The sequence below is a fragment of the Musca autumnalis genome, unplaced genomic scaffold (assembly GCF_047663935.1).
Source record: "Musca autumnalis isolate F117 unplaced genomic scaffold, ASM4766393v1 scaffold_4, whole genome shotgun sequence".
In the NCBI taxonomy this organism is placed as follows: domain Eukaryota; kingdom Metazoa; phylum Arthropoda; class Insecta; order Diptera; family Muscidae; genus Musca; species Musca autumnalis.
The window spans coordinates 84,722,889-84,747,533 of record NW_027411977.1 but is presented as its reverse complement, the minus strand read 5'-3'; the positions used below and the strand labels follow the sequence as shown (position 1 = coordinate 84,747,533).

At 37.7% G+C, this 24,645-nt stretch overlaps 1 protein-coding gene across 39 annotated transcripts in view; it reads right to left on the bottom strand.

Moving 5' to 3' along the window:
- The window catches only part of Svil (Supervillin), a 1,126,087-nt gene that overhangs the window by 331,895 nt on the left and 769,547 nt on the right, over positions 1 to 24,645 (bottom strand). For 38 of the 39 annotated variants that reach the window (XM_073980363.1, XM_073980344.1, XM_073980341.1 and 35 more), the window contains one exon: positions 11,693 to 12,125. In XM_073980363.1, coding sequence (XP_073836464.1) covers positions 11,693 to 12,125 — 433 coding nt within the window. Of the gene's footprint in view, positions 1 to 11,692; positions 12,126 to 12,262; positions 12,381 to 24,645 lie in introns of those variants that run through there. The other variant, XM_073980372.1, reaches the window with a different exon arrangement.

Genomic DNA, 24,645 nt, shown 5'->3' with positions numbered 1-24,645 from the left:
GAGTTAATCCAACGAAAACAGACGTGGTTCTGTTCACTAGAAAGTGTAAGTTCGGCAATTTTGTGCTACCAGAAGCTACCCAGCAAACCAAATGTCTGATGTCCGACACGTCTGAACAATTTCGGAAGCAAAGTCGTTCAGATTTCGTTCCGATTTCTAAACGATTTTTCGGAGAGGAAATAATTCAGATTTTGTACCGATTTCGTTTAGATTTCGGAACGAATGTCGGATAGAAATTTCCTTTCCGAATTTCTTAAGGATTTTCTTCAGATTTCGTTACGAAATCGGACCGAAATCGTTCCGATGTCGCTGCGACATTTTGTTCCGAAATTATGTCAACCACTTCATACAACTTTCGTTAAGATATCGTTACGATTTCGGACGATACGTCCGACATTTTGTTCCGATTTCGTTACGAAGTCGGTACGATTGGTTTGCTGGGTAAATACAATCCTGGACTGTCAACTGCGATGGAAAAGGAACGTTGATTAGCGAACTAGGGATAGGTAAGTCGACTATCCAATAATCGATTAATCGACTTTTTGCAGCCAAAAGTCTGAAAATCGTAATCGACTTTTGTCTGAAGGAAAAAACGATTATCTTGTGATCGATTTTCGAGTTTGCCCATAGATTGTTGACTTGGCGGTTTACTTGGCCCTTTGCGATCATCGACGACATTTTCACACAAATGTCACAAAGCTCGTGCACGATAAGTTGAGCGACAAGGTAAGCGAAGTTGTCTTCATGGACGATATAATGAACATTAACTTGTACCAAGGCACATTGCCAGACATTTTCGTTCAGAATGTCACACATCGCACATGGAAGAGTGACAAATTTGGTGACACCGCCTTGTTTAACACGTTCGCGAACGTAAATGCTATAGCATTCCGATGCAAAATGACGTGAATGCTATAGCATTCACATTGTCAGCCAATTTTTGTTCATTTACTTGTATACAATCTTAAGTTTTGGTGATTAATATACATAATACGATTTATTTCAACAAGATACATTCTTTAATAAATAAAAATTATAATAATAATCAATAATAGGGGATGGAAGATACCAAGCAACGGTCCTGACCGGTTTTAACATGGCAAAGCCCAGGATTTATCTTGGTCCCTCTTTCATTCCAAGTGGACACTGACCTCCCCGTGGTGTCACCTGGGGAACTGCCTTTAACACCCGTTAAAGGTAGTGAGCTAACATGTGCCGCGCGTTCACCCATAAAAACGTTAAATCCTTGGGTTTGGGCGTCGGTTAGTAACCCTCCCCTAGGAAAAAACAGCCTACTATGAAAAAACGAAAGAAAAGAAAAACAAATTCCTCTAAAGTTGACGAACCCCGCAAACGTTTTAAGGACCATGATCTGCGAATCTGCACTTGGAATGTTCGCACTCTTTATAGAGAAGGTGCAGTCTTCGCATTGGCAGACGTACTTGAAAAGTACAAGGCCGACATTATTGCCATACAGGAAATACGATGGATTGGGAAAGGCGTGACAACAACACCTAAAGCTGACGCACTGTATTATAGCTGCCATGACGTAAAGCATGAGTTTGGTTGCGGATTCGTAGTTAGTCGGAGACATCTGGTATCCAGCTTCACCCCATTGAATGAATGACTTGCTGCAATTCGAATAAAAACTAAATTCTTCAACATCAGCTTTATTTGCGCTCATGCTCCCACTGAAGAAAAGGATAAACAGACCAAAGATATATTTTACGAGCCCATGACATTAAAATTATTCTAGGCGATTTTAATGTCAAAATTGGAAAGGAGAATATATTTGGCCAACATTCGGGAATTTCAATCTCCACAGTGAAACATCTGACAATGGTATGAGGCTGATAGACTTTGCAGCTGCAAAAAACATGGTAGTTAGCAGTACCAGATTCCATCATCTCGATATTCATAAGGGCACCTGGCTGTCTCCAGATCAAAGAACAAGTAATAAAATTGATCATGTTGTAATAGATGGAAGACATTCATCGAGCGTGTTAGATGTACGATCGTTTCTAGGCGCAAACATTGATTCGGACCACTACCTTGTTGCAGCAAAGGTACGTACCCGTCTAAACGTTGCAAATAAAGCACGAACAGACACAACGTGGAAGTTGGGCATCGATAGGCTGCAAACACAACAGATAGCCACAGCATATTCCACTCAACTAGTCCAATTGCTTAATAAGTGCACTCCTTGTCCCGATAACATAACAACACAATGGCAAAATATTGCCCACACCATGCAAACAGCCGCAAAATCCATACTTGGATACCAGAGACCTCCACAAAGGAATTCATGGTATGACCAGGAGTGTCGTGCTGCTACCGAAGCGAAAAATGCGGCATATAGAGCTACCTTACAATCAGTAGCAACGCGTAGCGCACGAGAGATATATCGGAAGAAAAGGAGAGAAGAGAAACGTCTTTTCCGCAAGAAAAAGAGAGAAATGGAAAAGCGGGAGTGTGAAAAAAATCGAAATGTATAGGAGCCATAATGAAGTCCGAAAATTCTACCAAAGAGTAAAACATCAAGCATATGGCTTTGGTATAGGCACATCCTCCTGTAGAGACCAGCAAGGTAATCTGGTAACAGATACAGATAGCGTGCTCAGGATATGGAAGGAACATTTTTCCAATCTGCTGGTATCCAATAGTAGCGAAGATGATGATACCACAGATCCAATCCCAGAAGATGGTATATAATGTATACCGCCCGGCCAAGATGAAGTAAAAACAGCAATCAACCGGCTGAGGAATAATAAAGCAGCAGGAGCCGATGTCTTACCAGCCTAGCTGTTTAAAACCGGAGGCGACGCGCTGATAATGTGTATGCATTAGCTAGTTAGCACCATCTGGCAGAAAGATCGCGTGCCCGACGATTGGAACCTGTGCATCCAGTGTCCCGTCCACAAGAAAGGAGATAAGACTATATGCTCCAACTATAGTTGCATAAGTCTTCTCCCTATTGCCTATAAGATAGTGTCAGGGATATTGTGCGAACGACTAAAGCCAATGGTCAACGAAATAATTGGACCATACCAATGTGGCTTTAGACCTGGCAAGTCCACCATTGACCAGATATTTACCCTGCGGCAAATCCTGGAGAAGACCCAAGAGATGCAGATCGACACCTACCACCTTTTTGTCGATTATAAAGCAGGCTTCGAGAGCCCGCTGCGTTCAAAGGTATTTCAAGCCATGTCTGAATTTGGTATACCCGCAAAGCTCATCCGGCTTTGTAAAATGACTTTAACTGACACGAGGTCCTCAGTTAAAATTGGAAAGAACCTCAGACAAGGACACAGCCTTTCGTGTGACCTATTCAACATTTTGTTGGAAAAGGTAATACGAGATGCAAATGTCAAAAGAAATGGCACAATTTACACCAATAGCCACATGTTACTTGCTTATGCTGATGACATAGACATCATGGGACGATCAGTAAAGGAAGTAACTGATACCTTTAGGCAGGTCGAAGCAAAACCTGCAAAAGTGGGTCTGGCGGTAAACGGCGAAAATACCAAATTGATGGTGCCGACGCGCAAAGCGTCCATAGAGCTCGGACCAACTGTGGAAGTTGGTACCTATAATTTTGAGGTAGTTATAGACTTCGTCTACCTTGGCACTGCCATAAACACAACAAACAACATCAGTTGTGAAATAAGAAGAAGAATTGTATGCTACTATGGTTTAAGTAAGCAATTTAAAAACAAAGCCACATCTCGTCAAACAAAAATAACACTATACAAAACGCTGATACTACTCGTGCTAATGTATTACTCCGAAGCATGGGTATTGGGCAAACAGATAAGCCAGTGCTTGGTGTGTTTGAAAGGAAAATTCTTCGAAAGATCTACGGGCCGATTTGCGTTGATGGTGAATATCGACGTCGTATGAACCACGAGCTAAGCTTCGATGGAGCATACAAGTGGATGAAGAAATGAAAAGGCGAAGCGAAAAACAGAGAGAAATGGAGATCTTTTCTTAGTTCGGTCTATGGAACAAATGTTCTGTAATGGGCCAGCTAAGTAGGTAAGTATGTGGGAAGTACTAGAAGGAGTGAACCGCTTGAATCCATATTGCAACCTCATCTAAGTCTGGTAGAAATTTCACGATGTGCAAAGTATGGACCAAATTGCATAGTCCCTTCAAAAGTTATCGTGCGCACAAAATTTCGGAATATTTTCGAACTTTTGTGGGGGTGGTACCGAAAGGAGTAATCAATTTTCGAACGTAAATAAAGTTTGGACAAAATATTACGAAATCCAAATTTTGGACCGAATCAGTTGATCCGTTCGAGAGTTATAGTGTGCACCAGCCAGCCAGAAACGGATTTAGTCCAAACATACTTGGGGTCTAAAACCATTATTTCGATAAGGCACATTTTGCCCATATGAAAGTGTATATACCCTTGTTAGCATAAATGCTGAGGGTATAAAAAGAAGCTATAAGCGTATAACAAGTAAAAAGTAGTTAAGTTCGGCCGGCCGAACTTTTTATACCCTCCACCATAAAATAGTCCTTATTAAAATGGAATAATTAGGGTCCTTTTACAATTTTAGGTGGAACAACTTTTCGACAATGGATAGACTCCTACTGCCTCCCACTATTGCTTAAATTACACTGTGAACACAAATGTTGGGGCAGAGATAATTCCTTTTGGAGATGAAAGCCCTTGGTGTGTGTATATTAAAAACCCCGAAGGACAGATGCGCCGTGAGTCGAACTTCCGCGTTATAGCGTGATGAAGTTTTTGCAAGAGACCCTGTAAGCCATCATGAATTAGCATTATAGTAGAGCACTTAAGCAACAGTGAACAAAGATATAAAGCTTAATTCTGATGGCCCGCAGGGTCTCTAACAAAAATTTCATCACGCCTTAACGCGGAAGTTCGACTCACGGCGGATCTGTCCTTCGGGGTCCATAATATACTCACCAAGGCCTTTCTTCCCCAAGAGGAATTTTCCATGCACCAGACTTTTACCTCCATTTTGTTGCACAGTGTTATCTAATCTAATCTAAACAAATGTGTTCAGCTAGATGAAAGGTACCACCTACGGGGCTATATCAAAGAGTCAACCTATCTTTAAATTTTTTGGCGGAAAAGTTTTATAGCTGCAACGAACTTCAAGAGTCAAATTGAGGGTAGTTTCATCAAAACAATGTAGACCCTCAAAAATGGACCTATGTTGACGAATTTTCGTGAAGAAATTTCGTGACCACTGAAAATTCCCGAAAATCGGGAGGTACAGTTATATGGGGGGATATAGCAAAACGTGGACCTGTATTGACCTTTATTTTTGAATAGACAAAATTGTAGCTAAAATTCTCAAAATACCGATCATTACAGCTAGTTCGGTTAAAAATTGCAGCTAAAATTCTCAAAATACCGAAAATCGGGAGAAACCGTTATATGGGGGCTATACCAAAACATGGACCTATGTTGACGATGTTTGGTGGGGATGTTTCATGACCACTGAGAACCTCAAATAGCAAATTACAGCTAGTTCGGTTAAAAATTGTAACTAAAATGTTCAAAATACCGAAAATCGGGAGGTACCGTTATAAGGGGGCTATACCAAAACATGGACCTATGTTGACGATGTTTGGTGGAGATATTTCATGACCACTGAGAACCTCAAATGGCAAATTACAGCTAGTTCGGTTAAAAATAGTAGCTAAAATTCTCAAAATACCGAAAATCGGGAGGTACCGATATATGGGGGCTATGCCAAAACATGAACCTATGTTGACGATGTTTCGTGGAAATGTTTCATGACCACTGACAAACTCAAATGTCAAATTGCAGATAGTTCGGTTAAAAATTGTGGCTAAAATTCTCAAAATACCGAAAATCGGGAGGTACCGTTATATGGGGACTATACCAAAACATGGACCTACGCCCATATCCTTTGGGATATAAGTTTGTTGATCACTAGTAATCCTAAGTGCCAAATTATAGCTAATTCGGTCAGCAAATGTGGCGAAGAACGTCAAAATACCTCAAATCCGGAGGTACCGTTATATGGGGGCTATACCAAAGAGTGGACCGATATAGCCCATCTTCGAACTTGACCTGCCTATGGAAAAAAGACCATCGCGTGCAAATTTTCAGCACTCTATCTCAATTATTGCGGACGCTAGAGTGATTACAACAGACGGACAGACGGACAGACAGACGGACAGACGGACATGGTTAGATCGTCTTAGAATTTTATCCTGATCAAGAATATATATACTTTATAGGGTCGCAAAAGAATAGTTCGATGTGTTACAAACAGAATGACAAACTTAATATACACTCCATACTATGGTGGAGGGTATAAAAAGTACTACAATTTGATTTGATTGAAAAGGCTGGACTGGTGAGAACAACTGAGATGTGGTGGTTCTGGAAATTGGAACTATAAGCGTACGAAATGTACTTAATGGTACTAAATTTTGTACTGGGTACTTTATTTGGTACAATTTGGTATTGGCTGAAGAATAATAATTTAGTATTTCATGCATTTTTAGCTAATCAATCGTTTTTATATGCCAGAAAATTGTCCTAAAAGTGCGTTGAGTGTCAGTTTTGAATGATAGTGTGTACTCCTCTTTAGTATCTATGGAGCACAAAATGAGAAATAAGGAGAATGGCCACTAAGAACCGTTTCTACAGAGTTGTTATGTTCTAGGAAGTTGTTTATTGAGATCTAAGGTACATTTTTGTATTTGGTTGTTTGCTTCAATTTTGATCGGTTTGATATCTGTAGACCAAAATCTGAGAAAAAATTATAACCTAAATTTGACCTTGACGATTTTCAACTTGAATATAAGCTTGAATGGATTTTATGTGTTCACAATTATTATTCTTTAAGACGAGTGCTACAACTTTGTTCCACGAGTGAATCTGAATTCTTAACGGTTTAAAAGATATGCGCCTGTCAAAATGTTCCCTTTTCACATCAAGGCCTCAGGTCTTTGGGGACCCCATGGGAAAAACGCCGTACCTTTTTATTTTTAGTCTTCTATCACGCAGCGGTGTCAGAATATGGAAGCATGGTAAATATCTAAGGTAGTGGTACCGTGTCAGCTGTTTGAATAGTAAAACTCAAACCCCTTTGTAGTCAAATTTTATTGTTGTAATTTCCCCATCAACATAAGAAAACTTGTTGACATAACATATTCAAATATGTCGATGCCACTCACTATCTTATTCATTTGCCTTGCTGGAATTTTGAAAGTTATATTAGGGTCACTTCCGCTGTGTAGGGTTGAAATAAAAAGGAAGTGTGTAGTTTAAATGTCAGGTCAGTGAATACAATTGTAAATCACATGAAATTAGTTGCCGATTAAAGCATAACCGCATTTTAAATACATTTTTGTGAACCGTCTTCAACGATGAAATTTACTGCACCACAAAATCTAGGATGTGAAAACTTCCTTTGAAGGTTTTTTAAATAGTCGATGAGTATATTTAGATCCGGGGAAGAAAATATTCAGCATATCTCACATTTCTGAGTTAAGGCGTAATAAATATGAATACTTCGTAAGTTTGCTTTTAGTGCTGTCTAAAAACATATCGACGCCTCCAAGCAATAGTATGCTAAGTCGACTTAGCTTGTTTTCAAGTTCTTTACATTTTTATATTTAACGTCCTTTAACTTAAATTCTGCCAAATTTTGGTAAAGATCGGACAATCCGAACAGAAGTTATAAACAAATATTTACTTAGTCCCGGTCCACACTAAAGTGATTTCATTGAAAAAATTGCATGAAATTATGCGTCTCTAGATCGATCTCCATAGTAGAGTAAAATCACAAAATTGCTGTAGTGGGGAATTCGATTTAAGAACACCTAATTTTATGAACTTTTTTAATGAAATTCACGCTAGTGTGGACCGGGACTTAGCATAGTACGGAAGGTCAAAGAAATTTCCAAACTTTTAGAGCTTGTCCTGCAAAACTCGCTTTTCAGAATTAGCAAACTATTATTTGGAGGTGTCGAACGTCCTTTAACTTAAATTCCGTCTAATTTTGGTAATGATCGGTCAATCCGAACAGAAGTTATAAACAAATATTGACTTAGCATAGTACTGAAGTTCAAAAAAATGTCTAAACTTTGAGAGCTTCTCCTGCAAAACTCACTTTTTAGACTTAGCATGCTATTATTTGGAGGTGTCGATATGCTCTGTTCCAGAACCTGTAAAAAGCTATAATTTTTATTACGATAACAATTGTTATACCCTCAGCATTTATGCTAACGAGGGTATATACAATTTCATACCAGACTTAGATGAGGTTCCAATGTGGACTCAATCGGTCCACTCTTTCGGGTACCACCCACACAAAATTTCGAAAAAGTTCAGTTTAGGATCTGCTCTCGAATCGCTTTGATTTTTGTTGTAGCAACCTGTATTCAACGACGGTATAAGTTTCATCAGGGGCAAGTCCATACTTCCTGAGAAAATAGCCTGAAAGGTACAAAAAAGCCCTATGACACCGTGTGTAGTGGTTGGAGCGCAAGATAACTCTCGAACGGATATGTTGGAAGATAAGCCATATCGGTCCACTTCTTCAGGTACCTAGTGGCTGAAGAGCTCGAACCGAATACTGCATTCGTCCGCACTTTGGATATTGTAATATTTCTTCGAATATTAGATGAAATCCGAAGGTGCTGCTTATAAGTCCACTCCTTCCGGTACCTCCCCCACAAAAGTTCGAAAATATTCGCTAAAATGGTACGCGCGATTTCTCATAGACGTAGCAACTTTGGATCTCTAAATATTGTCGAAACTTAGTTTATGTTCAAATTTGGGCCAATCCAACGTTTTTGTTTGGTTCGAGTATCCGTTGGACATTTTACCGAAGGTTTTCCTAGTGGCCCTGTTTACAGCTATATTATGTTTTTCGTAGGCTAGTGTGATAAAAAGCCCTATCTATTGTAACGCCCAAAAGTCACATAGTTCGTTTTTGGGGTTCATTATTTAATCTTCATCATAATTTACACTATTTATCATATGATCCATTACATAGAATTATCATGAATCTTAAATTGTTATGTTCGCGTATGTAAATTAATTTAAGTTATTCATATTATAAAATTATTTATTTAAATTTAACGGTCAGCACAAACCCCCCTAGTGGGAAAGATATAAATTAAATATGGATGTAAATTAAGCAGAGCCCCTAGCGGTACATAGTGGTACTGGAGTGATGTTTGTATGTTCCTGGCATGTGGTGACAGTTCAAGTGATCGTCGTAGATTGACAGTTGATCTGGCGAAATCGTATAAAAGGAGGTGCCTTTCACATACTCGGGGCAGTCGTCTGTTGACGATTGTCGAGGTAAGGTGGTTGGTTAGAAGAAACGGCGCGCAACCTTGGTTGAATTGAGTCGAAGTATTCTAAACAATATTCCTTGGCTCATAGTTGGGAGTCCCAACTTGGGACTGAACCACGGCGACGGGTGGGTGTGTAGAAATGCACACTATTCTCTAGCTGTGCGACTGAACCACGGCGACGGGTGGGTGTATAGCAATATACACTATTCTCTAGCTGTGTTGACGCTACTGTACTACGGCGACGGGTGGGTGTGTAGCAATACACACTATTCTCTAGCTGTGCGACGCGACTGAACCACGGCGACGGGTGGGTGTATAGCAATATACACTATTCTCTAGCTGTGTTGACGCTACTGTACTACGGCGACGGGTGGGTGTATAGCAATATACACTATTCTCTAGCTGTGTGGACGGAATACTAGACTGAACGTGGGTACTCATCGGGCCGTCATCTTGTCAAGCCGCTGTCGCCGCATTGCCAAGCCGCTGCCACCATTCTTCGTCGATATTCATCGGGCTGCCGCATTGTCAAGCCGCTGCCACCATTATTGGTCGATATTCATCGGGCCGCCGCATTGTCAAGCCGCTGCCACCATTATTCGTCGATATTCATCGGGCTGGCGCATTGTCAAGCCGCTGCCGCCATTATTCGTCGATATTCATCGGGTCGCCGCATTGTCAAGCCGCTGCCACCATTATTCGTCGATATTCTTCGGGCCGTCGCATTGTCAAGACGCCGCCAACATCATTCGTCGATATTCATCGGGCCGCCGCACTGTCAAGCCGCTGCCACCATTATTCGTCGATATTCTTCGGGCCGCCGCATTGCCAAGCCGCTGCCACCATACTTCGTCGATATTCATCGGGCTGCCGCATTGTCAAGCCGCTTCCACCATTATTCGTCGATATTCTTCGGGCCGCCGCATTGTCAAGACGCCGCCAACATCATTCGTCGATATTCATCGGGCCGCCGCACTGTCAAGCCACAGCCACTACGAGTCGTCCAACGTTCAACCCCGTATTCCTCATCGATCTTCCTGATCCAGGCATTTCAATACAATTTCCACAACTACTTTGTTTGTCGTGTATTGTCCTGAGAATTGGATTATGTTTTATGTGTAGCAATACACACTATTCTCTATCTGTGCGGACGAAATACTACACTGGACGTGGATACTTAACCGGCCGCCGTCTGGTCAAGCCGCTGCCACCTTTTTCGTCGATATTCATCGGGCTGCCGCATTGCCAAGCCGCTGCCACATCCTTCGTCGATCTTCATCGGGCCGCCGCATTATCAAGCCGCTGCCACATCATTCGTCGATATTCATCGGGCCGCCGAATTGTCAAGCCGCTGCCACCATATTCGTCGATATTATTCGAGCCGCAGCATTGTCAAACCGTCACCGCTACGAGCTATTCACCGTTCACCAACCACATCTTCGTTCGTCGATTTCCCCATCAATCATATATCATCATCCCTCATCGATCTTCCTGCTTTTATCATTCTAATACAACGGTCACACAAAACTTCGTCATAGATTAATATAATGAGGATTGGATTATGTGTAGTGTAGTGTAGTGTTAAGTGTTTTTATTAAATAAACTGTTTATAACGTTTTAAGACAAACAGTGTGCTTCTCTCTCCTTGTTGTTCCCAAATCAAAAATAAATTCTTGTGACGACCCTGGCCCCCGCTGAACCTACCCCAGCTTCAAAGTGAAAACACGTCGTCACACTATCGATATCCCCGCAAATTTTTGAGTTTAATCCTATTCATACTTTTGTCGGTTTATACGCCCAACATTTTGAAAAATTTTCAATCCACACAGGCTGAGGATATATCTCTGTTGGCAAAGCCGACTGATAATTTTTACTTGTTTCTTTATGTTATCAACAAAAATAACAAAAATTAGTAAATTCTTGCAATTCTGGAACAGACCAATAACCTCAACACGTAGACAAATTATTTAATTTAGCTTTAGGCTATTGTTTAAAATGGCATTTGATTTTACAAATATTAGTACAAAAATAAAGCTTAATATCTACATTTTTTTAGTTTTGTGTCTTAATATTAGAGAAAAAATTGCATACCATTTAATAAACATTACAAACAAATGTAGGCATGTATGTATGTACGTATATACAATTTGCATCAAACAAACAGCGTTAAAATGTTGGCAATTTGTGTTTGAATTTGAATTCGTTTATTTTTTTTTTAAATTTTCAATACCTAACTGCAGTTCTAATACTAGTCTTAAAGTAAATGGAATTTCTTTTTCTTTGTTTCGATTTCGAAACAAATGAAAAGCTTTCTCTTTTGGTAATCAGTCCACAATAGGCTTTCGGCCTATTTACTTACCCTTCATTGAATTTACGACGACGTGCCACAGCGCTATTTTTAATAATTTCCGAAACTTCACGACCACCTGAACTTTCGCCCTCCGAAGCCGATGCAATATCCGGTTCCGTTTTCATGGGATCCCTCAACTGTGGAGGTTTACCCAAATTCGTGAGATTACGAACTAAACTAACCGTATCGTCGTGTTGATTAGCTGATGATGCTAAACTTGTCGATGGTGGTAATGCGGTCGGCGGCTGGTGGAGTTCGCGTACCGCATCACTTGTCGTAGCCGATTTGCGTAAATTTTGTGAAGATTTGAGACGATTTTTCAATTCATTCGTGAGATCGGTGGGCATCAAGCCAATGCCACCGATAACACTTGATTTCGATTTTAGTATACCACCACGTGGTGGTTCGAATGCAGAAGCTGTAGCACCGCCCGATGGAGACGCTGTGAACAAGAAAAAAATAAAATAAAAAAGGTTAATTTAGGTTTTCTAAAGAAAAAATTCAATGAAATAGCAAATGGCGTGCTCTGTTAGTAATAGGGAATTTCAAGTCTCTTTTGGTGCCATGCTGTTAACTTACCACAAAAAAACATTTTATATTGCATTTTAACAATCCTTTGGCTCAGCTTTTGTTTAAAAGAAATAAATTAAAGCATGTTAAAAATTTTGTTAATATTCGGGTTAAACACATGTTACAGCCCCTCACTTGTGCAGGAGGACTTCACAAACCGCTCCAATAACATGCAAAAAAATAAAAAAATATATTTTATAAGAATATGGGTGCACATAAAAAAGTGAATAAGATGTCTTGAACTTCCAAATAAAGTAATAAATAAATTATATTGTGTATATGTACTTACTTGCCGAAGGGAAATGTAGCGACTTTTCGGCGACTAAATTAATATGCATGCAATATAATATCATGTAAATATACCGTCAAGAGCTTTAGGGACGAAGTTATGGAAGTTTCCGGTCTAAATATTCCACTGACTGACCAGATCCAAAACCATAATTGGACGGAGTTTTTGGAACATTTGAGAAAAATGTGGAGAATACAATACAAAATTTACTGCGATAGGTGTATGAAGGAGTGTCCGTGTGTCAAACCGGTCCATTGTCAAACCGAGGAGAATTTTAAATTTATCAAAAGATTTCGTCTGTAACCTTTCTTTTCTTTTGCGGACTTTGTCGGATTTTTCGTCCATGTTCCCTGACTTTATCCTAAACCGATCTAATTATAACAGTTAAAAAAATGGTTAAGTAGAATTCTCCCGCTTATTGAGACTTATATGTTTGAGTTTTTGATGGCTGATGGACCGTTGAACCTCACCATTTAAGGAAATTTTTAAATATCGTCTGCTCCGTCGGAAAAGGTCGTAAGTCCCTCTCAATAAATTTTTCAGGAGGAAGAAAAAACATTCCAGCGCTTTCTGTATTAAAGATTTTATTATGGTGGTAAAGGCAGTATTCTTCGTTTATTTATTCCGCTTCAACACCTGTACTTTGTTTGATAAAGTTCCGTCGCGTTTGGGAGATAATTGGATGTCTTTGGACTTACGACCTTTTCCTTGTACAGTTTTGTGTTTTTGTAGGGACTTACGACCTTTTCCTACAATTTACTGACGTTTTTAAAATAAAATATTTATACTTTACAAAACAATGTGGAAAGGGTATTATAAGTTTGTTTTGTCCAATATTCGTGTATCATCGCGAAGTATTCGTCGTAGACCCCCTCCCCATGCCATTTTTTCCTATCTTGACGAGATAAAGCGATCTAGCTATGTCCATCCATTAACAATTTAAATAACACTCCAGGCCGCAATTTTGGGCCGATCGTCACGAAACTTTGTGGAGAGGTCGGGTTCCAACCAGAAGTGACCCCATTAGATGTTGGTTATGATGAAAGGTGTGAAATGAACCAAACCCACAATTCTGTAGATCGCAGTAATAATCCGATCAGCGCGAAATTTTAAGAATGAATTGAATTTAAGACAAAGAAGAAGCTTGCAATTTAACATGGTGATGATGTAATTATTAGCGGGTTTAATGGACCAAAACTTTTGGGTGAAATCTTACATATAAAAGACAATCTCTCAAAAAGACTCAAAAAAGAAGGTTTCAGAGAATATACAAGAAACAACCGAGGTGAAAATAGGCTATATATTTTTTGAATCTCGGAAGGGGCGGGGGCAGGCCCTATTTAAAAAAAACGCTTTTTTGCAAAAGTTATGAAAAATTATTTGCGAGGCAACGGTTGTTGAATCTCCGACCCTAAGTACTCATTCCATTTAATTTTCAGATTATGCACAGGGATGTCTTTTGGTTGAAGTAGGCTATCTATTTTGTTGAATTTCGGAGGAGCGGGTTACACCTGTGCCCTATTTTTTAAATGCGGTATATATAAATCTTACGAACGATTCCGTTTCCCCATTCCTGGGTACATATCTTAGCAATAAAACACGACCACTCCCACTTTCTTAAATATGCTACAAATCAATGGAAATACCAGATGTTATGCATAACGAAGCTTTGGTCTTATTGGAAAGCAATTGTTTAGATTAGAAGGCAACATACCGATAGCTATAGTTTTATCAGGTATATAAGATACATTATATAAAAGTGGACACAGTCGGCATGCCTCAAATTCATCAGTTATTTGGCGGTATGTTAAAATTGCATATCGACACCAACATTTCTGAAGATTTTTATACACTCCACCATAATATGGAGGGTATAATTAAATTTGTCATTCAGTTGGAACATATCGATATATTCAGCGAAGACCCTATAAATTATAGGTATTCTTGATCAGTGTAAAATTCTAAGTCGGTATAACCATGACCGTCTGTCCGTCTTTTGAAATTAGGATACAGCTTCCAATTTTTAAGATAGATCTTCGTGATTTGGTATAGAAGTTTCTAGGACGTTTGGTATTGAAAAAGGTGTATATCGGTCCACGTTTTGATATAGCCCCATAGAACGGTAACTCCTGATGTTCGGTATTTTGAAGGTGTGGCCTCAATATTCCTCCGAAATGGCTGAAATTTGGTATTTATTCCTCGTTTGGGGTATAAAACTTTCACCCATAAATTTGTCTATATAGGTCCACGCCTTCATATAACGGTGCCTCCCGAATTTCGGTATTTTGAAGGTTAGCCATATTATTTTACCGAAATTGCTGAAATTTGGTATTTAGTCTACTTCATAAACGAAACGAAACTAATTGAAGTAAAACTCAATACAACTCATGGTGAAGGGTATAACAAGTTCGGCCTGGCCGAATTTAACGACGTTCTTACTTGATAGTCACTTGCATATCCCAACTAATTTGCGATGCAAAAAAATATAATTGACATAAGAAAAGGTAACATAAAGCTGTTTTAAGGGCCAGCAACATGGACCGGTTCGGCTAATATTTAATATAAAACATGACACGTTGTACTTACGACCTTGTATTTTTGCTTTATGACCTTTTCCTTCAATTAAATTTCATGATTAATTCCGTTAATGTGCGCAGTTTCTTAGCTACATTGTAATCCCAAATAGTGTCCTGTTTTGTCTTCCCAAGTATATCTGCCCCAACTCCCTGCATCTTCTGTTTTTGTCTGCAAACCATGTAGAATCTTCAGCATATAATGTCTTCCTGCGTTTAGGAAGTTTATCATCAGAGCTTTCAGAATCACTGTGAAAACCATAAGGAATTAGACCCATGACACCATCGTCTAATTCCATTCCAAATTCATACTGCTCTTTGTTAGCAAAAACCATGATGTCTTCTTAGTTAATAATATTTCAATTATTATTTTAGAATCATTTAATAATATAAACATTGCATTTACCCGTTCGTTAGAAGGTATTACTTTATTGAATTCAGAATACAAACTTCTCGTTATGTGAATAAATGTCCCTAGAGAAACCACAAATTACCAGTTGATAAATTTAAGTAAGATATAAGACAGTAAAAACAGTAAAAATTTTGATATATGAGGTATTTGAACACATACAGCATCCCAATTGGTATCAATGAAAAGGCCAGAAATCCATCTTTCATAATCAGTTCGCTTATAGGGGAAAATAGATTTCAAATGTAAATTTTCGTTGCAATATAGAAATTATTAAATTTTTGCTCAAAAGTTTGGTCCACAGGCTCCGCCAAATATCATCCGATTATCATCCAAAGTTGTAGGCTAGTTCTTTGCATTGTACCCCAACCCTGGATGACGTTAAACATTATATCTGAACTACATTAGCTGAAGTATTCTTTTAAAGTATACATTTTCTTGTGGACTTACGACCTCTTCGTACTCAAATTTGTACGTTTTGTGGACTTACGACCTTTTCCGACAGGGACAAAACATATAGAAAAAACGCGACATACTACCATTTTCTTTGAATCATACGACGTGTTTTGACTTGTACTATCATCCCGCAACAAAAACGCGATTTCCAAAAAAGTGGACTTACGACCTTTTCCGACGGAGCAGACGATATGTATATCATTTTTCTTGATCGGGGGCGCAACCACCATTGTCTCGAAAATTAATTTGAAAGCCGATACACTCATAAGTTAGCAAATATAGCGATTATAAAACAATAGGCCCCCAAAATTCGTCTACAAATATATAGCATTTTGTATCACGGGACATTCCTGAACATTTTCTGAAAATTGCATGAAAGTAGGTTCAGTAGTTTTGGAAAAATAATGTATTGAAAAGAGTGGACGTGGTAACAGTTTTCATGATATAACATATTTAAAAAGGTGAGCGTGGTCCGGTATTTTGGCCCCAAATATGTACCTAGGGTACACACAACCCCATTGCCTACCAAAATTTGTGCTGAATCCGATGTAATCATAATTTTGACTTAGACATATAGTGTTTAAAAGAATTGCGTGAGGACCCCCAACTCCTCCGAAAATAATTAAATATACATAACAACTGTAAACATTGAGCTTTTGCTGCAAATTTGATGGAAATCCGTTCAGTAGAATTGAAGATAAAACATATTAAAAAAATGGGCGTGGTTGCGTCTTTAGGCTTCAAAAAAGTACCTAGATTGTAGATTAATCCGTACATTTTTAAACCGATACATGCGTACTTTTTGCAAATATAGCGTTGTTTTGGTAAAATTGCGTGGTAAAATTTTCTTTCCATAAAATCCTAAGTTGGGTTATGACGGCGTTTGATTTTTATACCCTCCACCATAGGATGGGGGTATATTAAGTTTGTCACTACGTTTGTAACTACTCGAAATAATCATTGTAGACCCCACAAAGTATATATATTCTTGATCAGCGTGCAATTCTACATCGATATAACCATGTCCGTCCGTCTGTCCGTCTGTCCGTCTGTGGAAATCACTCTAGCGTCCGAACGGATTGACGTAGGTTGATGAAATTTTGGGAAAATATGTTATATTTACGTAGGACTTTTGGTATTGAAAGCGGGCTATGTAGGTCCACGCTTTCGTATAGCCCCCATACAAAATGACGCGTGACGCGTCGTCGTTTTAAGGAATTTTTAAGATATTTGGCCCATTTTACCACCGAATTGGTTGTAATTTGGTACTTTGTGTCTCCAGAGGCCAAAAAATATTCCTACCAAAGTTGGGTTATATAGGTCCACGTTTTGGTATAGCCCCCATATAAGGCCCCATATAAAGTACGCGTCATTTTAATATATTTTGAATGTATTAGACCTATTTGACCACAGAATTGGTTGTAATTTGGAATTTTGTGTCTTCAGAGGCCAAAAAATATTCCTACCAAAGTTGGGTTATATTGGTCCACGTTTTGGTATAGCCCCCATATAAGGCCCCATATAAAGTACGCGTCATTTTAATATATTTTGAATGTATTAGACCCATTTGACCAAAGAATCGGTTGTAACTTTGTATTTCCAGAGGCTAAGAAACTTTTCTACCATAAAGTGTTTATATAGGTCCACGTGTTGATATAGCCCCCATAATACAATATCTCCCGATTTTCGATATTTTGAACGTTTTAGCCTAATTATCACACCGATATGGCTGAAATTTGGTATTTAGTCTTCTTTAGGCGTATAAAACTTTCCCCCAGAAATTTGTAGGTATAGGTCCACGCCATCATATAGCCCCCATAGAACGGTACCTTCCGAACTTCGGTATTTTGAAGGTTGTGGCCACATTAATCCACCGAATTGGCTAAAATTTGTGGTGGAGGGTATAAAAAGTTCGGCCCGACCGAACTTAACGCTTTTCTTACTTGTTATTCATAAAGATATGGCGTTTCTTTAAATATGGCAAAGGGAAGTACCCCGCTCCCTTCTAAATTCAAGAAAATATGCATCCTATTTTCGTCGGCGGCCATACAGTACATTCCCTGAAAATTTCAGGAAAATTGGTTCAGTAGTTTTGTAGATGTAACATATTATAAAAAGTGGGCGTGGTCAAGTCTTTGGGTCCTAAAAACGTAGGTAAGGTCACAGACACAACCACAATTGTCACGCAAATTAATTTCGAAACCCCCGAGGGGTTTACTTCCGAAATAAATCCAAAACCAATTGGATAAAATTTGGAAAACTAATAAAAGATAGGCTAGGGCACGATAGATATGAATGCCTAAGCACGGAAGATATAGACAGAAATGTCAACATTATAACGGAGGTCTTAGTAAAGTCATTCGAAGAAAGTTGTCCCCTTCGAGAGAGGAAATCTGCCTACGAAAAACCCTGGATGACAGGAGAAATTCGTAACAAAGGCAAAGAGGTCCGAAGGCTTTACAACAGAGCTCGACGTAAGAATTTAGCTGTATTCTGGGACAACTATCACACAAAACTTAAAGAATACAACAAAATGACTAGAACAGCAAAGCGCAATTCCTGGAAACTTTTCTGTGAACAGGTAAACAGCGTAAATTATGTATCCAAAATAAAAAAGTTTCTATCGAAAACCCATACACAAACCGATATCATGGTGAATGATATGGGAAATAAGATGGAAACAATCGAGGACACTCTGGGGCTTTTGATGAATACACATTTACCGCCGAACACTGCGACGCACGAAGGGTTGCCGGTAGTTAGGGAATGTGTTACAGAGGAAGCACCAACAATTGATGAAGCGATGGTAAAGGATGCCATCAAGAGCTTCAAACCCTTCAAAGCAGCGGGGCCGGATGAGATATTTCCGGTCTTACTCCAGAAAGAGATGGACTACATTGCGCCCAAAACTATATGGGATTTTTAACGAATGCTTAAAATTTGCGTATACCCCTAAGTTGGTCAGGGTACGCCACAGGGGGGATTTTATCCCCACTCCTATGGGTCACTAACATAAATAGCCTATTAAGGACTTTAACCGATGAGGGATTTGACCCAGTCTGTTATGCAGACGACGTTATAATACTTCTGAGTGGTAAGAATCCAAACTTGCTATGCAGAAGAGCTGAATCAGTCCTAAAACTAGCGTAAAACTGGACTAGACCAAGAGGTCTTAATGTAAACCGGGAAAAACGGAAATATGTCTGTTTACTAGGAAAACAAAACTGGGACACTTTGAAGAACCAGTTTTCCTAAACAAGACGATCAATATTTCCAACAAAGTCAAATATCTGGGAGTAATTCTGGATAGGAAACTTAAATGGAAAGATCATATTCAAGAGAGAGCCAATAAAGCTCATAGATGTTGGTCAACCTGTAGAAGGCCTATAGGCGCCAAGTGGGGTCTTAATCCTAAGATGACACACTGGCTATACAAAAGCGTAGTTAGACCTATTCTAATATACGCTTCAGTAGTCTGGTGGACAGCTATGGATAAAAAGTGTAATATTAAAATACTACAGAAAGTCCAACGAATGTGCTGTCTAAGTGTAAGCGGCGCAATGAGGACAACATCAACGAGGGCATTAGAAACTATTCTATATATACACCCAATAGAAATCCAGATAAGGTATGAAGCGGCTGTCGCTGCTATTCGACTTAAAGCGATGGACGAGTGGATCAGTAAGGACCACGTAACATACCATCAAAACATTCTACGGGTAACAATGAGAGAGTCAATGGATAACATTGTATCGGACAGTATACCTGAAACATTTGTAGCTGCCTCATGCGAGGCATTAATTCCAGACAGAGATTCGTGGATCGGCGGAAATCTAGCACAAATGCCGACTGGAAACTGTTGTTATACAGACGGCTCAATGCTAGGTGGGAGAACGGGACTGGGTCTCTTTATTGAAGAACCAGAGACCGAAATATCTCTTCGTTTGCCTGATCACAATACGGTCCATCAAGCGGAGATCCGAGCGATCACAGAGTGTCTGAACTGGCTTAATGCCAACACGAGTCCAACTACTGTAAACGTCCTTACGGACAGTAAAACTGCAATCAAAGCAATAACATCCAAGACAGTAAAATCACAAACAGTCCTGGATTGTATAAATTCCATCAACAGCTATACTCAGCATGGCACGGTGAGTATAATATGGGTACCGGGACATGCGGGGAATAGAGGTAATGAGATAGCAAATTCTCTGGCAAAAAAGGAAGGGAATTAAAAACCGTAAACTTAGCGAACGCAAAGCCATTAAACAAGTCTCGGCTATAGTTAAAAACTTGGGCAAAAATGCTCACTTATCCCTATGGAATAGAGAGGAATTAGGGAAAACCACAAAAATCCTATGGGGAGACCCAAATGAGGAAAAAACTAAAAACCTATTACTGCTAGGTAAAGCAGAGTTGAGTAGACTTACAGGTGTTCTTACAGGTCACCTGGGTTTACAAGCTCATCTGCAAATAATTAATTGTGCAGACAACAGCGTATGCAGGGCATGCGGAGATGATGATGAAACATTGGAACATTCGCAAACATCAGATCCCAGTTTTTAGGGAACGACACAATACCAGATCTTAATCAGGTAATTGTAGACGACCTAAAACAATTACGGGATTTTGTTAAGGGAGCAGAGTTCCTTAAATAAATTATAGTAGAGTCCCCTTCTTAAAAAAAACTTAGACTAGAGCGTACAACAGGCGATTACTCGCCCCTTTTTTCAACCTAACCTAACCTAATTTCGAAACCGATACATTCGTAATTATTGTGAATATAGCATTTTTAAAAAATAGGGTATAGGGGAATTACCCCGCCCCCTCGAAACTAAATTTGTAGCCTATTTTCACCGGGAGCCATCGCTGTACATTCCCTGACAATTTCAGGAAAATCGTTTCAGTAGTTTTTTAGAAAATATTAAAATTAAAAAAATGGGTGTAAAAGTGGGTGTGGTTGAATTTTCTTTGCATAAAAACCTGTGTTGGGTTATGGCAAACATTTCAAAAAAAGAATCACCCAAGTCGGTCTCAACTGATGCCATTACCAACGAATGACATTTGATTTTTATTTAAAACAAGTAAAAAGTATCAGTCTGCTTTACCGACAGAGATATACCCTCAGCCTATGTGAATTGAAACTTTCATATATGCAAAGTATGGACCTAATCGGTAACTCCCTTCAAGAGTTATAGTGCGCACAAATTTTCCGAACATTTGTGGGGGAGGTACCGGAAGGAGTGGACCGATATGACCCATCTTCGAACTTAAACTAAGTTTGAACAAAATTTTACGAAAGTCAAATATTGGACCAAATCGGTTTATCCGTTTGAGAGTTATCGTGCGCACCAGCCAGACAGACGGACAGACGGACGGACGGACATTGCTTAATCGACTCCAAATTGTCTGAAACACATTTTGTCCAAACATACTTCTGGTCTAAAACCATTATTTGGATGTCGCTGTATATTCCCCGACAATTTCAGGAATATCAGTTCAGTAGTTTTAGTAGAAAACACTAAAATTAAAAAAGTGGGCGTATTATTTTATTATCTCAGTTTTTGTTGGTTTTAAATTTTAAGAACAACAGGTTTTTTTTTTTAATTTGGGATGCAGTTAACATTGCAGAGAAGACTAGTTTCGTTCAACACCACTTGGACTCATCAGTTCTCTTTGTTTCGATAACTTTTGGACCCTTATCTCAGGAAGCATAATCTTGCCAATGAAAAATATTATATCGATGTTAAAGGGCCACAAGGTAAAAATTCCAAAACTATTTTCAAACAGCCTTTAAACTTTACATTAGTAAAAATTGTGGTGTTGTCCTATATATACCCTCCTACAACTCCATGTGGGGATATCTCAGTGAAATTGGACACTTTTTTTAAAATGAGTTATTTAATTTCCTTTATTTTTTGCTGTGGTGATGATACCCAGCAAAAAAAGTCCTCCCAAAAGTCATGGGTTTTGTGAGGGATTTTTGGCAGCCGTAACTACTCGCAAACCCCCTTTCTTCCCCATTATTTTTACAAGGGCATGTCGCACTCAGATTGTAGTTATTTTATGACCACTAGAATAACTAGTTATTCTGTGGCCACTAGAAGTTGAATAGTAAGTTGAAAAAAATCTATTTTTAGAACAGTTGATGTAGAGAATTTTTTTTTTTAATTTCATCACACTTCTTACTTTTATTTTACTTTATTTTATTTCGCTCGCTGTGCGAGTTGAACACACGAACCCTCTGATTTCTAGCGAAAGACACTACATACTCTGCCACGCACACGAACATTAAGGGTTGCTTAAGAACTTAAATGTGCAGTGCACATGTGCATCACGAACTGTTATTTTTTAATTTAAAAAACTCGCGTGCCGACAGTGATCGTTGAACACACAACCCTAGGATTTATAGTCGGGCACACACTCACTGTGCCACCGTCCTCATTACTTAGTGAGGAGCAAAGGAAGTAGGTTTGCCTTGTAATTTTTTTAAGAAGTATCCCATTACTTTTCAGATTACTTGTAATGGGAAAAGAAGCTTGTTTACATTACTTTGTAATGGGTTACGTAATGACTAATGGATCCAAATTTTTGCTGGGTACTCATCAGACAAAACATTTTAGTATATTTTCAGACTGATCACTGATCTAGCGGCGCCAAAGTAAAAAAATCAAACTATAAAATTGAGAAATGTTTTCCATTGTATCGATTACAATCTGCTGACTAAAATTTTGTTTTTACTTTGAAAATAGTGAAAATAGTTTTTAAAAAAAAGTGTAGATATCCGATATTATCTCAGAAACGGCCAAATCTTCCCAAAAAAAGGATTTTGTTGAGGAAAACTCTGAAAAAAGTACGTGGTGGCACTGACTCAAAATTGACGTGAACCGGCTATGCTCCTCTTTCAGAATACCACAGAAGTATTTTAAATTTTACTGTAGTCTTGTAAAAATGTAGCTTAGCTTGTTTGAAATAAAAACAACAACAATCTTTGTCAATTTACATTTAACATTAGATAATATATTTTCATGTTTCGAAATAACATATGTATGTATGTATATTGTTTTATATGTAACAGCTTTTATTTATTATATATTATTATTATTATTAGTTAATATTAATTCAATTACAACTAAATTATTTAAATTCCGAAATAGAAATTAAGCACGTGGGTTAATGTTAAAAAATAAAATTTTATTTAAAATAAAAATAATTCTAGAATTCCTTTATGTTTGTTTTAAGTAAAATAACAATAAATATTCCATTTTATATATATGTAGTAAATAATTATATACTCAACTATTAATATTGATGAACTAAGAGAGCCAGATAAAAAACAAAATATATTCTTTATTAATTTACATCAAAAGAAATAGAACTGAATGAACTGTTAAAGTTAAATATTAATTTAATATAGATTTAATTAAATTTAATATAAGTAAATAATATGCATATTTTATATATATTCATGGGATTTATATTTTTATATAGTTTTGTTTTTAAAATAATTGTTTAAAACATAATAGGAAAATGTTTGGACATTTTCAGTTGGGCTGGGCTAGTTAAAAATTCTCAATAAGAATTTTAATTTTCGTTGGTTTTTTGTTTTGTATAATTTTTTTAATTCGTTTTTTTCGTTTCATTTTAAAAGTTCGTTATGAGTTTTCTTTGTCGTAAATTAAAGTTCAGCATTGTATTGTTTGTAGTTAATTTTGTTTTATTTTTCTTTATTTGTATGCTCACATTAAAAATAAGATTTTATACCCTTTTATCATTTTTTTTACAGTTACACAACTAAATGGGTTTTGGCAAAATTTGTTTTAAAAACATTGTTTATTTTACACGTAAAATCTTATAACATATTTTCTCTAAATTGAGCTAATTTTTTTTATATATGAAATCATTTTAGATTTCTTTTTTTGTATATTTTGTCTCAGTTTGTTGATGAACAGCAGCTGCCTTTTGGCAGTTTGTTTTGCTTTGTAATATAAAATTAAATCTTGTTAATCAAATTAACAGCACCACTTTAGAAGATTATTTTTTATTATTTAAATTTCAGGTTTATGTGAAAAATTATGTTTGAGAAAGAAAATTGAAAAAGTATTCAGATATTTAAAACAAAAAAAAAAAAATAATAAGAATGTCTTTCAAATTCTGCCTCCTTTAAAAATAAGAAAAAAATGTGATATTAAAAAACGATTTCAGAATAAATTAAATAAAGAATTGTCCTCCCTTGTGAAATTTAAAAAAAAAATTAAAAATTGTGAATAAAGTAAAACAATTTAAAATTGTTGGTAATGTTTTTTTTTTATTTGTATATAGTAAAAGTTGCAAATGTAGTAAAAGTAGTAAAGTGTTATCATAGTAATTGTACAGCTTTTGGTGTAAGGGAACACTTTCGTGTTCGTAATTTGTATGACACATTACACGCAGAGAAAAAATATTGTTGGAACAATCATATTCTAAGAACAAAATAGTGTATTTTAAAATTCTTAAAATATGTATTGTTGGCGCAACAATATATTTTGTGTCATCGTGTTCCCTAATAAAAAATATATATATTTTCAGATTTTTAAAATACATCTCTTCTCTGTGTGTATAAACTTGGTCCTGGTAGGTAAAAAAAATTTTCACGTTGGTGAAATCAATTCTCTAGATTGGTAAA